Genomic DNA, 13,650 nt, shown 5'->3' on the forward strand with positions numbered 1-13,650 from the left:
GGATTTGAACCACTAATCTCAACATTATTCTACAAAGTCATTGAAATGTAAATCTTGATCCTTTCCTTAAGACCCAGAGAACATATCTTTAATCTGGGGAGAGAGGAGTTGTTGGGAACCAGAAGCAGCTGGCTGGGGAGACATCACAGGTGAGGGGTGTGGTTGCATAACGGGAACTGTTTATCCTGGGTCTGGGGGCAGAGCCTAAGTTCTGCCCCGAAACGATTCTAATGGTGATGCTGGCAATTACAGCCATGGCTGGCAACTGTGTCTTAGAAATGGGGTAAAGGGATTCATTCAATCCAAAGATGGTTTAAAAACACAGACCCCATGTTGGCTGACTGGTGAAAGAAGAAAAGTATTCCACCCTCTAACTAATGCAGTCAGATCTACACTTCCATAGTTAAATGTGTTGCTCACTAGTCATCAAACCCAATATGGCTTTGGATTTTTCTGCTGCCTCTAAGTAACATAAAGGCTCGGTGATGGTAAGAAATAGACTTCACTTTTCAGAGTGAGTATTAAAATGCTTCTTGTAATGGACCTGTGTCCGTGAACCTTCAGTGCTAGGTACCATCTATCTTGTTGACTTTTCAACGAAAATAACAAGAAACTCATCTTGGAAGGAAAGACAACCAGCAAGCTTGCCAGTTTCTGGAATCACAAAATGCCTAAGTTGCTAACTGTCTAGAACTTCCCTTTCTTGAAGCTAGGGAACTATCAATTCACCCCCTGTCTCAGTCCAGCCCATCTGGAGCCCCAATAGGCAAATGTTGTCAGTTTTCTTTCTTAATAATGGTGATTCCACCATTTCTCTTGAGCCCCAACTCCAGAATTTAATCACTGGTAGAGTGCAAAAGCCCTCTACATCAAACCAAACTTTTCCCTTGCTTCAGTCCAAGGCAATTTCTTTTCCTTCTGTCAACACTGGAGATGCAAACAATAGTCACTGCAACAATTAATCAAATATCTGAAGACAGTTAAGACACTCCTTGCTCATCGCTCATCAGAATGGCCAACCTCAACCGCCCCTTGATCCCTAAGGCCCGTTTTTCCATCATGAAATTGTAGGATGGTAAAGCTGAAAGGGACTTAAGCTGCACATTCCTACCTACTTGACAGACGAGAGCAGGTTACGGAGAAAGGTGGGGTGAGTCACGCAGGAAGCAAGGTCTCCGGATGCCGGGCACCATGTTCTTTCCATTAGACCACACAGCCAACCACACTCTCATCCTGTGTTTCTTCTCTCTAGGCGCCTTACAACAGAGAGGCTTAGCAGGATTTAAAAATCTCACCAACTGAGGGGCTTCCCTGGTGGCACAGTGGTTGAGAGTCCGTCTGCCGATGCAGGCGACACGGGTTCGTGCCCCGGTCCGGGAGGATCCCAGGTGCCGCGGAGCGGCTAGGCCTGTGAGCCCTGGCCGCTGAGCCTGCGCGTCCGGAGTCTGTGCTCCGCCGTGGGAGAGGCCACAGCAGTGAGAGGCCTGTGTACCGCAAAAAAAAATAATAATAATAAAAAAATCTCACCAACTGGAATGCTCTGGTGATGGGGTGTTCTGGTTAGTTGAGTCTCTCTCAAAAGATGGAGGAGAGCCCACCCTTTAGCGGCAGGGAGGATTTGGGAAAAAGCCCAAGGCGGAGTCTGTGGAGAGGAAAGTCCTCCAAGAGGAGAGGAAGGAGGCTGAGTCCCACACGTCTGGCTTTGTCACTCCCAGCCACGGGCAAGCCATCTAACCACTCTCCCTCACTTCCCCTGTAGGTAAATGGGACAGCATTGTTCACACTGCCTACTTCACAGAAATGTTGTAATTCACTGAGACAAAACAAACTACTTGTCAAATGCCAAGTACTTCTGTAGTGTTCAGTTGATACTGGAGCGCCCACCAAAATCCAGACCACCATAGAATTCAGGTTAACCCCAGAGCTTCTACTCCCCGTCACTCCCCCTTTATAACTTTACCTGTGAAACTGAAGTTATATTGCTGTGGATAAAACCTATTTGTGTTTAAATAACCTGAAGATGAAAAAGATGTGGTAAAGAAATGACAGAATATAGTAAAAAGCTTGAGTAATGAAAACAGTGTGATTTCAGAGCAGGAACAAATAAGTAGACTTAGGAAACAGTAGTGAGGGGACTCAGTATGTGATAAAGGAGGCATTTCAAATCAAGGGGAAAAGTGTGATGAACGGTGCTGAGCAACTGGAGAGCCATATGGAAAAAGACCCCTATCCCTCATCCAGCACAAAATTAATTCCCAGTGGATTAAAGACCTGCAAAAGTATCAGAAGAAAGTATATCCACAAAAACCAAGGGAAAAGACTGACATATTTGATTATATATAAATTTAAAATTCTGGTATAAATTATAAAAAACAGAATTCAGGGACAAGTAATAGACTGGGAAAAATATCTGCAATACACGTAACAAAGGATTAACATTCATTCTATAAGGAGTTACAAATCAGATATCAAGATGGACAGAAAACGTGAACACACCATTCTCCAAAGAAGAAAGAGAAGTAGCTAAAACACTCAAGGAGAAAAAAAATGCTAGAGAGCAATCAGGAAATAAGTTTAAAAAAAAAGCAACCTTCACCTAACTGACTAGGAAAAACAGTTTAAAGACTTAGAATATCTAGTATTAGCCAGAAGGTAGGGGAATGGGTACTTTCATACTCCATTAGACTATAAATCGATTAGGAATTTTATAAAGCAGTTTGACCATACCAGTCAACTTTTGATCCAGAAATGACAATTCTAGCAATTGTACAGGATTATGTGCATAAAAACCAAATGAACAAGTTTGTTCACTGCAAATTGTAACAGCCCCAAACTGGGAACAATCTAGATGTCATTCATAGACATATGGTAAAGTACATTCTGATATATATCCATAACTTGAAGTATGTTAAAAGAATGAAATCCACAAGCACACATATTTCATATGTATTCCATGTTAATGCACTGTAAACTGTCTAAAAGAATACCCAGCAAGATTTTTACACAGAAGTTCGTTCTAGGTGAGGGAGTGGCACGGGGAGGTGGTGGTGGGGACTTCAGCTTTTTATTTTACATGCTTTTGTATTATTTGATTTTTCACAATCATATTGATTAAAAAGAAATGGACAGAATCTTGGTACACTCGAGCACAGCAAAATGAGACACGGGGATGAGATGGAAGAGACCAGCTTAGGCTAACGGGCCCCTGCAGGGTTTGTAAGAGCTCAGATTGGATCAAGCTACTCAACATCCAGGGCAGTCTGGGTTCCTAAGCACAAAGCATTTTAAAACGCACGCCTTGATTTGATGGTGGGTTAGGAGGTATCTTTAAATGTCATCTCCATGCTTGCTGCATATGTGCATATTAGGAAAGAGTAATATTAAAGACAAGACATCTCACTACTTCTCTAAGATGAGAACAGTATACTTCCTTGAGTTTCATTTAAAATAAAATGAAATAACAGCTCTCAGGTTGAATTATCAGGATATGATCGTCTACAATAAGCAGGAATGAAGGAAATTGCTGTTCTCCATTCAGAAAGTTAAAAAAAATCTCAGACAGAGGCACGTGAGACTGGATGCTGTTTGACAATCAGTGCATGTGTCCACACACTGGTACCTGCACACGCACATGTACCCACTTGCAGCTCTGCATCGCGTAGTAAAAATTCTCCAGAGCACTGTCGCCAGAATGGGTACACCCTTCCCCACTGCCCCCTCCCACCTCCTCATCACTCCAGTGATTCATGCAGTCAGCCACATTCTACACCTCTCTTTCAAGCAGAGTTGCAAAAAAACATTTTTCCCCAAAGCGTTTCCACTTTCAATCATAAAAAAAGTTTCCCGAAGTATTAAACTTGCTCCTCAAAAGAGACTTTGTCTTATACTTTCTTATCTTGAATTTCTAGACAGTGACTGCACATAGTAGGTGCTCAGAGAATAACAGTTAACTAATTTAGCATCCTCTAGAAAAAGCTACCTGGACTCCCACTAAATGATTCTTTCAGAGTTTGGTTTAGTTAATAGTACTGTACCAATTTAACTGTGCTTTTGATTCCTTAGTTTTGATAAACATACCATGTATATGTAAGATGCTGCCACTCGGGGAAGCTGGGAAAAGGTTGTATGGGAACTCTGTACTATCTTTGTAACTCTTCTATAAATCTAAACTTATTTCAAAATAAAGTTTAAAAAACAAACATTAAAAAATGAGTAAATGTTCTTGGATTAGAAGAATTAATATTGTTAAAATTAAATTAAAATGGCCATACTACCCAAAGCAATCTACAGGTTTAATGCGATCCCTATCAAATTACCCATGACATTTTTCACAAAACTAGGACAAATAATCCTAAAACTTATATGGAACCATTAAAGACCAGAATTGACAAAGCAATCCTGAAGATAAAGAACAAATCAGGAGGCACAACCTGATTTCAGACAACACTATAAAGCTACAGTAATCAAAACGGCATGGTATTGGCACAAAAACAGACGTATGGCTCAATGGAACAAAATAGAGAGCCCAGAAATAAACTCACACACCAATATACAATGGGAAAAAGACAGTCCCTTTAGCAAGTGGTGTTGGGAAGGTAGGACAGTTGCATGTAAATCAATGAAGTTAGAACACACCTTCACACCATACACAAAAACTCAAAATGGCTTAAATGTAAGACATAACACCATAAAACTCCTAGAAGGAGAACATAAGCAAAGCATTCTCTGACATAAATCGTACCAATGTTTTCTTAGGTCAGTCTCCCAAGGCAATAGAAATAGAAGCAAAACTAAACAAATGGGACCTAATTAAACTTAAAAGCTTTTGCACAGCAAAGGAAACCATAAAGAAAACAAAAAGACAACCTACAGACTGGGAGAAAAGATTTGCAAACGATGCTACCAACAAGGGATTAATTTCCAAATTACACAAACAGCTCATACATTTCAATAACAAAAACACAAACAATCCAATTGAAAAATGGGCAGAAGACATAAATAGACATTTCTCCAAAGAAGACATACAGATGGCAAATAGACACATGAAAAGACACTTGTCATTGCTAATCAAAACTACAATGAGGTACCATGTCACATTGGTCAGAATGGCCATCATTAAAAAGTCTACAAACAATAAATGCTGGAGAGGGTGTGGAGAAAAGGGAACCCTATTATTCTGTTGGTGGGAATGTAGATTGGTGCAGCCACTATGAAGAACAGTATGGAGGTTCCTCAAAAAACTAAAAACAGTTACCATATGATCCAGCAATCCCACTCCTGGGAATATATCCGGAGAAAACCATAATTCAAAAAGATACATGCACCCCTATATTCATAGCAGCACTATTCACAATAGCCAAGACATGGAAACAACCTAAGTGTCCATCGACAGAGGAATGGATAAAGAAGATGTGGTACATATACACAATGGAATACTACTCAGCCATAAAAAAGAATGTTGTTTGCAGCAACATGGATGGACCTAGAGATTATTATACTAAGTGAAGTTGACAGGAAAAGACAAATATCGTATGATATCATTTATATGTGGAATCTAAAATACTACACAAATGAACACATCTACGAAACAGAAACACTCACAGACATAGAGAACAGACCTGTGGTTGCCAAGGAGGGGTGTGGGGGAGGGATGGATTGGGAGTTTGGGGTTAGCAGGTGCAAACTATTATATATAGGATGGATCCACAACGAGGTCCTACTGTACAGAACAGGGAACTATATTCAATATCCTGTGATAAGCCACAATGGAAAAGAATGTGAAAAAGAATACATATATGTATAACTGAATCACTTTGCTGTACAGCAGAAATTAATACAACATTGTAAATCAAGTATACTTCAATAAAATTTTTTTTAATGAGTTTTAAAAAATGGAGTTCTCTTGACCCCATTTCCCTTTCCAGTTACCATCCCATCTTTTTCCTTCCCTTTACACTAACATTCTTTGAAACAACGATTCATACTCATTACAATTTCTTTCCTCCCAGTTGTTCCCACACCCACTCCAATGTTTCACTCTTGACATCCCTCTTATCAAGATCACCGGTGACCTTCCAGTTGCTACATCAATGGCTGCTCATGAGAACTTCCCTCCTGTTGCATCAAAAATGACCCAGCTGACCAGTCCGTCCTGCTTGAAACACTTTCTTCATGTGGGTTTCTGACAGCACACTCATCTCCTTTTCCTCTTTTCTGTTTATTCAAGCACTTTTTGCAACTCTAATAGCCCCAAACCTCATCAACACCCCACGACTTAGTGGGGGCCCCTAACACAGCCGGGGCATCCCCAAACAAGCCAACCATCGAAAGTTTGAACACAATGGATGCAAACAATCAAATGTACAAAAAGCCAAAGAGTTCATAATGATACTTAAAAAAAATAATGTCACTGGTCATCTTCGATCTTTGGAGGTTGCTCAGACACCAACTCTTAATAGGCTAATTGATGAATAAAAGGAATCAAGCACTGATTCTGTCTTTCCAATTCAGACTCATTTTAGGGCAAAGTCAATGAGGGAAAGTTCTTTTTAGAAGAGTCACGGGTAATAAATGCAGAAAAAATGATAGAGATGGGCGATTAATCCTTAATGAAATAGTAGGTATAGACAATGATCAACAGCTACTAAGATAATTAGGTGAAAGGCTGATAGAGAACTTTTCATTGGGGGGATCAGGCTGACAAAAGCTGAACCCACTGATCAATCTTAAAAACACTAGAAGTGGGACAGACATTAGGTGCCTCCTTGGGATGCAACAGAAATACATAACACCGGGCTTCCCTGGTGGCACAGCGGTTGAGAATCTGCCTGCTGATGCATGGGACACGGGTTCGAGCCCTGGTCTGGGAGGATCCCACATGCCGCGGAGCAACTAGGCCCGTGAGCCACAACTACTGAGCCTGCGCGCCTGGAGCCTATGCTCCGCAACAAGAGAGGCTGCGATAGTGAGAGGGCCGCGCACCGCGATGAAGAGTGGCACCCGCTCGCCGCAACTAGAGAAAGCCCTCGCACAGAAACGAAGACCCAACACAGCAAAAATAAATTAATAAACTCCTACCCCCAACATCTTCTTAAAAGAAAAAAAAATACATAACACCACGTACGATGTAGTCCTGCAAAAGAAAAACAAAATCTTGAATCTAAATGAGCTCTAGATCTCCTTACCAGTTTATGTGACATACAGAGGATACAGGGTGATGTTCAATGACACCTTGAGGATACAGTAAGCTGGGTTTACAATGTGGGAAAGTCTGTAGTTCCAATGCCCCAGTTTCTTCAATGAAATGTCTATGGATATGTGTGTGGGGTGGGGAGAGGGGACCGTGGATTGAAAGCAGCTCAAAGGACATATCAACCAAATTGCAACACGTGGACTTTGAGGCAGTGGGGGGAAAAGAATTCAGGAAGGTTGTTTTGACGATATTAAGGAATCACTGTTACTTGTGCTGAGTGTGATGATGGCATGGTGGTCACATTGAGGTGACATGGCTGTTATACACTGAAGAATTTACAGGTGACATGATATGATTTCTAGGATTTACTTCAAAATACTCCTGAAACATCAAAACACAATGACGTTGAGGGCAGACAAAAATAAACAGCAGAATGTTGGTAATCAGTGAAGCTGGGTGATGGATGTCTACTTTGGTGTATCTTTGAACATTTTCGTAAGACCTTTTTTTTTTTTTTTTCTTTCAGAGTAGGGGCTACTGACCAGAAACAGGGTCCCAGGGAACATCCTTATCTCGGAGCTCCACGTCCACCTACAGACACCCTGTGGATGAGGAAGTGCCCTGTGCCTCAGAGAAAGCCCCTTTAATGGCAGACTATTTGGGAAAGGCCAAGGTGTTTGATCCATTTTCTGGTGAGCATTAGCGTTCATTCTAACACAAAATTTGAGAAAGTCTCACACATCAGCTTAACCTATCTTCTGAGTAGACTCTGAAAGGGTCTCATGTCCCAAGAAGAAACATCCTTTCACAAACTCATAAGGCCAGAAGGATCCATAAGAGTGCCTTTAAAACAGCCCATCAGCTCTGGGCAGGTCCTCTCACCCATGTAAGAAGTATCTACTAAGTACTTACCATGTGCCAAAATGAGCGCTGAACAAGACAGAGCCCTACCATGTGCAGGTTACAGGCAGGTGGACTAAACCTGCGCCATCCAGCCTCTTACACCCTTCCTGAATAGGATGAGGAAAAGCAAAGTACTAACACACTCACACTCATGCACTGCTCTACCGAGCACTTCATGTTTCATCACCTTTAATCCCCATAACAGCCCTACAAGGGAGGGGGTATTATTCCCTCCGTTTCACATGCAGGGGCGCGTTATGTGCCCACGTGTGTGTAATCACAAACTGAGGCAGCACGCAGGTCAGTGACGTGCTCCAGGTCATCTACCCAGTACGTGGCAGAGCTGAGATCTGAACCCACGCAGCCTGGCTCACAGGCTCTCTCCAGTTGACATTCTCAGCCACCACACTATAAATTCCAAGTCACCCTGGCTGGACTTAATTTGAGGACCAAAGAGATTCTCACTGGCCCAGCAAGCAAGGGCAAAAGGACATCCTTGACCAGTGGACCAGATATACTGTTCAGCGCTCAGCACCAGAAAGAACAGAGCTGGAAGGAGCTACAGTCTAGGCAAAGGTCATGACCTGGCCCCTCAGCGATTTACAGATGGCGACAGTGTCTGGCAGGGTGGCGGGCAGAGCTGGGATCTCCAGGACGGGTGGCCCTCGCTCTATGACACAACACCGGGCACACAGGCCCCTGCCCCATGCCACACTGAAGCTACCCCCCGGCACCTCCACTCCCAACACAGAAAGGCCTGGGGCGGACTCCCTCTCGGTAGCTGGGTGTCCCCCCGCTACCAGCTGCCCTGGCCAGTGGGCAGAAGGGCCCTGCGGTGCTCTCACGCCCTTGAACCTCAGCATGCTCCGCCCTCAAGGCCAGCCCTCAGCCTGGACACTTTGGGGCCAACGGGTGACTCAGGCTCCTTAGGGAGGTCAGAGCTCCTCATGTTCCCCTCACCTCTGAAATGGTGACGATCATTGCCCTGAACGGACTCTGATGTTCCTGTCGGGTCAAGGGTCCCCCTCTCCTCCTACGGAATTCAAATGTGGGATTGAAACAGTTGACAAACGATCCCTGCTTAAAACAAAATTCAAAACAGGGCAGAGGCTAGAATGGTGATGCTAGCCGTCGCTAGACCCCATAAGTCAGTGATGTGTTTAAGTCCTGGAGTCCCCGTGAGACCTGCAACCCCAGAGAGGAGAAAGGGTCCCCTGCCCTCTCATCAGCTGGAGAACAGAATCCTCTCCACGGACCCCTGCATTCCGGCTCTGGTCTGCCCTTCTTCCCGGACCCCCCTTACCTCATGGGGTTCTCCAGGAAAGTGGCCATGGTCCGAGACTGCCTGTCACAGAAAGGAGGGCCTGGCCTGAGCCTGGGGACTTATTTCAGGTATTTTAAACTCTAAACAGAGATAAGAAGTAAAGTCTGCTTTCTAGCAGTTCCACCAGAGCAGCCTTAGGACGATGCTCTCCACTCTGTCCATGCATCCTGGGGACCACCTCCCAACCCCAGGCTTAGCAAGGGATTAAACGGTAGTTGCTTTCTTTTAGTCACTCAACAGGTATGTGAGAAGCTGCTGTGCCAGGAACAACCCTGGCAAAAGAATGAAATAAAAGGCAGAGGAACAGGGTTTGGAATTGGCTCTGTAGCCCCTAATCAATCCTAAGCACATTTCTATAGCCAGCCAGCCGAGCCACTAAAGGCAGATTCAACAGGGAACACGGCAGTCATCCTTGCCTTTGTCCCAAACAAGAAGCCGCCTCCCACGTGTAGCACTGAGGCAGGTGGCCAAAGACACAGACCCCAGGAAAGGTTTCATCTGAGAAGAAACTAACAATTAGGATACATACTGAGGTTGTTTATTAACATGAAGCAAATATGCTGGATGTTCAATTCCATAAAGCAGTTTTCCTAATAATTTTCTATTTCCAAATCCAACTTCTGAAGAAGCAAGGCTGCAGGCAACAATAAGGTAAACTAAAACATTAAATTTTTATTTATTTATTTTTGGCTGCGTTGCGTCTTCGTTGCTGCGCGCGGGCTTTCTCTAGTTGAAGCAAGCAGGGGCTACTCTTCGTTGCAGTGCGCAGGTTTCTCACTGCAGTGGTTTCCCTTGTTGCAGAGCATGGGCTCTAGGCGCACACGCTTCAGCAGCTGTGGCACGCAGGCTCAGGAGTTGTGGCACGTGGGCTTAGTTGCTCCATGGCATGTGGGATCTTCCCGGACCAGGGCTTGAACCCGTGTCCCCTGCATTGACAGGCGGATTCTTAACCACTGTGACACCAAGGAAGTCCCTAAGACATTAAATATAAAGCATTTCAAATGAAATTATGTTTAAATTTATTCAACATAAGATATATAGGTTGTTATCAAATAATTTAAAGATAGCCTACCTTTCACACACAAAACCATATTTTCATGACTGAATAAAAGTCTATGTCTTTTTTTCCCTTAAGGGGAAAGAAAATCCCTATTGACCAATTCAAAGTACATCATGAGATAATCAAGCAGTTATTCATAAAAGAAAGTCAACGTAGTGAAAATCAGTTTAATCAATGAAGTTTTTGCAACAAGTTTATAATTTAAGTCTGTCAGCTGGTTTTTCTTGTTTCTCCAACCGGTCACTGAGTTCACAGCCTTAAAAACTAAGACTGGGTAGAGGTAAATTCATCCACCACGAATCACAGAGTGTACTGTCTGTCCCTGTCCTCGTGGACCTCCATCCCACCCTTCTGCACCTGCGCCTGCCCCCTACCACCACTTCTCAAAGTAGATGTGCTCTTTGGGAACGTGGCTGCTCTCCAGTTCCTTGGAGAAAAAGTCTGTCATGGGAGGTGGGCCACAAATGTAGAACAAGGTCTCTCTTGAAATATGGTATCTTATCTCCTTCTCCGTTATTCTTCCTTCTACCAAAAAACAGAATAAACACCAATTTAAGCCAGACGTGTCTGTACTGAAAAGAGGAAGGACTAACCACAACTCGGCAACAGTGTTTATTTTCAGTAACTAAGCTCAGTGGGTCGCGTCCTGAGTCATCAGCATGCTGGCTCCTGCTGGTGTCCGGGCCGGACCCAAGCAGAGAGCCCGTCTCCAGGTTTCCTGAATCCACGGCAAGCAATGAGGGCAGCTGATCCTAATGCACTCACCAGACAGGGCCAGGGAGCATACTGATCTTTGGGAGAGATTCAAAACTGCCTTCAGCAAAGTAAATAAACTGCTTTGTGAGAACTCCTCCCAGGGAGGGGAAACCACGAGAAATTTAAATTACTATTAATGGCAAATGGAATTGATTCAGTCAAAGCCGGAGTATAATTCTTTGTATGCATACTACGGCGATGACGCAAAGGTCCCCTAAAAAATGCAGAAAATAAATTTTAATATGGGCAGCAGGAGATCTGTATATAATAAGTAAATCCAACTAACCTCTCCGTATTTTCCATGCTGAATCGTCTCTCAATTCCCCAAGTAGTGACATTCCCAGCCAGCAACTCCCAGCAATAAAGCATCTACACTCAACCAACTGGCACATCCACAAAATAACGGTGTGGATACAGTCAGAACATCTTTAGGGGACTCACCCGTGATGTACGGCTTGAGGTCTGCACTGATTTGTGTAGTCTGTTTTGTAACATGCAAACTGCATGCAATCTTCTCAGGAAATTCATTTACTAAATCAAGGATATTTTTCTGGAATGTCAAACATACTTGGTCACACTACAATTTAAAAAAATCAAAACAGATGTGCACCCCCAGGGACGATGAACCTCCACTGCCATTCCACACACGTCTGCCCCTCCGCTCTCTACTTAGAGAGATATTGTTTGCAGCCGAGCAGGCCAGAGCATTCAGAGTACAGAGGGCTATTTGCCTTCAATTGAAATCTGAATATGCTAACAAGCATATTACTAACTCTCCGGGAGTTTTTTCTTTTTTTTCTCAGGCGTGGGCAATTAAGCAGCAGTTTCACTGACCACAGTTGTGTCTTTTAACTGTTTCTGTTCTTTTGTTCATCCTTGCAGCTGCAAAGCAACCCAGAGTGAAACGCTTCTCCTGTCAAATGGACTTAGTTTCCACAGATGCAACCGCTGGGAGTTTCACATACCCAGCTGGGTCTCACCTACTCCTGTGCCATCTGAGCCCACCCGTAGTCCTCGTGACTCTCTGGGGAACCCCAGCGCCACGCTGACTTTCCTGCTCGTCCACCTCCTGAGTCAAGCCCCCAGCCCTGCCCTCTCCTGTCACTGCACTGGGAGCCTCCTCAGCACTAGCTTTTTAAATTGTCCTGGGCCTCATTTGAACATGATTTAGCCTCTCCAGCTTCTGAACTATTGCAGAGAAGACAGAATAGAGACAAGAAAGGTCCGTGGACACTAATACCATGATGCGAGTCTGCTCACAGCAAGCTATGGGACACACACTCCTCCCTTACCTTGAACAGGAGCTCACTGGTGTCTTTTGCGCTGTAGAACAGTCTGATTGTTCCAATCTCATACCCACGTCCCTTGTTCGCCCGTTCTCTGTGGAGGTCTGCTGCATGCCGCAGGATGGAAAGCAGAGGGTTAATTCCAACTCCTCCCGCAATCAACACAAGGTTTCTAGAGGCATCTGCAGGCTGAGGGTCAAAGAAGAACTCTCCACCCACTCTCATGGCCACTTCCGAGTCCAGTGTACACTGAGGGGGGAGAGAAACGAGCCTTTAATGCTGTGTAGCAAAGGTCTTAAACCATGTTCTTCCTTCGGAAAGCAGAGGGCATCCACCTCCTATATTCTGGTCAGTTTTTAGGGCCATTTTTACAGCTTGCTCTCAGTTCTCGCAGGGCCGTGAATTGATCCCACCTGTGCCCCATACAGGCCATGTGCTCCTCCACCTTCATGATGCAGGCTGCACAGCCACTCTGGTGTTGAGAAATGGAGGCTCGCTTCAGGAATCCTGCCGTTTGTTAACTTCTCAGGTGCTGAACTAACTGGGTTGTGCAGAGAGGCACTGGGCCCAGGGGACAGCCCTGACGTATGAGTGTCCTTTTCTGAGCTGTGCGCCTGTGCTCTGATTAAAGCCTTGGAGCTGAGAGGCGGGATGGGGCTACCCTGGGCTCATCAGGGCTGAGGAGTGTGGGTCCCCAGGCTTCCTCCTGGCCGCCAGCAGGGAACAGCCAGGCTGCTCCACAGGCTGAGGCCAGCACTGCGGTCCTGCTCAGTGCTGTCAGCTTCTCCCTGGAGCAGAACAGGCAGCCAGAGGTTCCAGCCTAGGGGTTGAGTACCAATCACACCCACCCAGGTAAAGCAGCTACAACTGGGTGAGGTCACTTACACCAGAGATACCATCAGAGCTGAATGCACTGGTTCTCCATGGGGGCGGTACTGCCCCTGAGGGAGGTGTTTTGGAAATCTGTGGTGACACTTTTTTCAGGTCATGATGACTTGGGGAATCCAACTGGCATTCAGAGGGCAGGGCCAGAGACACCAGATGTCCTGTGAAGTTAGTGGTGCCCAGAAGCTGGCTCCTACTAAGCGGATGGTTAAATCTGCAGGAATTGTGTGGGCCAGTTTCTACT

At 44.7% G+C, this 13,650-nt stretch overlaps 1 protein-coding gene across 2 annotated transcripts in view; it reads right to left on the reverse strand.

Moving 5' to 3' along the window:
• Positions 1-10,632: 10,632 nt before the first annotated feature.
• The window catches only part of OXNAD1 (oxidoreductase NAD binding domain containing 1), a 54,947-nt gene continuing 51,929 nt past the window's right edge, over positions 10,633-13,650 (reverse strand). For both annotated transcript variants that reach the window (XM_060149556.1, XM_060149557.1), the window contains 3 exons: positions 12,528-12,770; positions 11,677-11,785; positions 10,633-11,004 (listed from right to left, as the gene is read on the reverse strand). In XM_060149556.1, the coding sequence (XP_060005539.1) occupies positions 10,850-11,004; positions 11,677-11,785; positions 12,528-12,770 (507 nt within the window). In that variant the 3' untranslated portion in view covers positions 10,633-10,849. The remainder of the gene's footprint in view (positions 11,005-11,676; positions 11,786-12,527; positions 12,771-13,650) is intronic.

The sequence above is a fragment of the Lagenorhynchus albirostris genome, chromosome 5, assembly GCF_949774975.1.
Source record: "Lagenorhynchus albirostris chromosome 5, mLagAlb1.1, whole genome shotgun sequence".
Lineage (NCBI taxonomy): Eukaryota > Metazoa > Chordata > Mammalia > Artiodactyla > Delphinidae > Lagenorhynchus > Lagenorhynchus albirostris.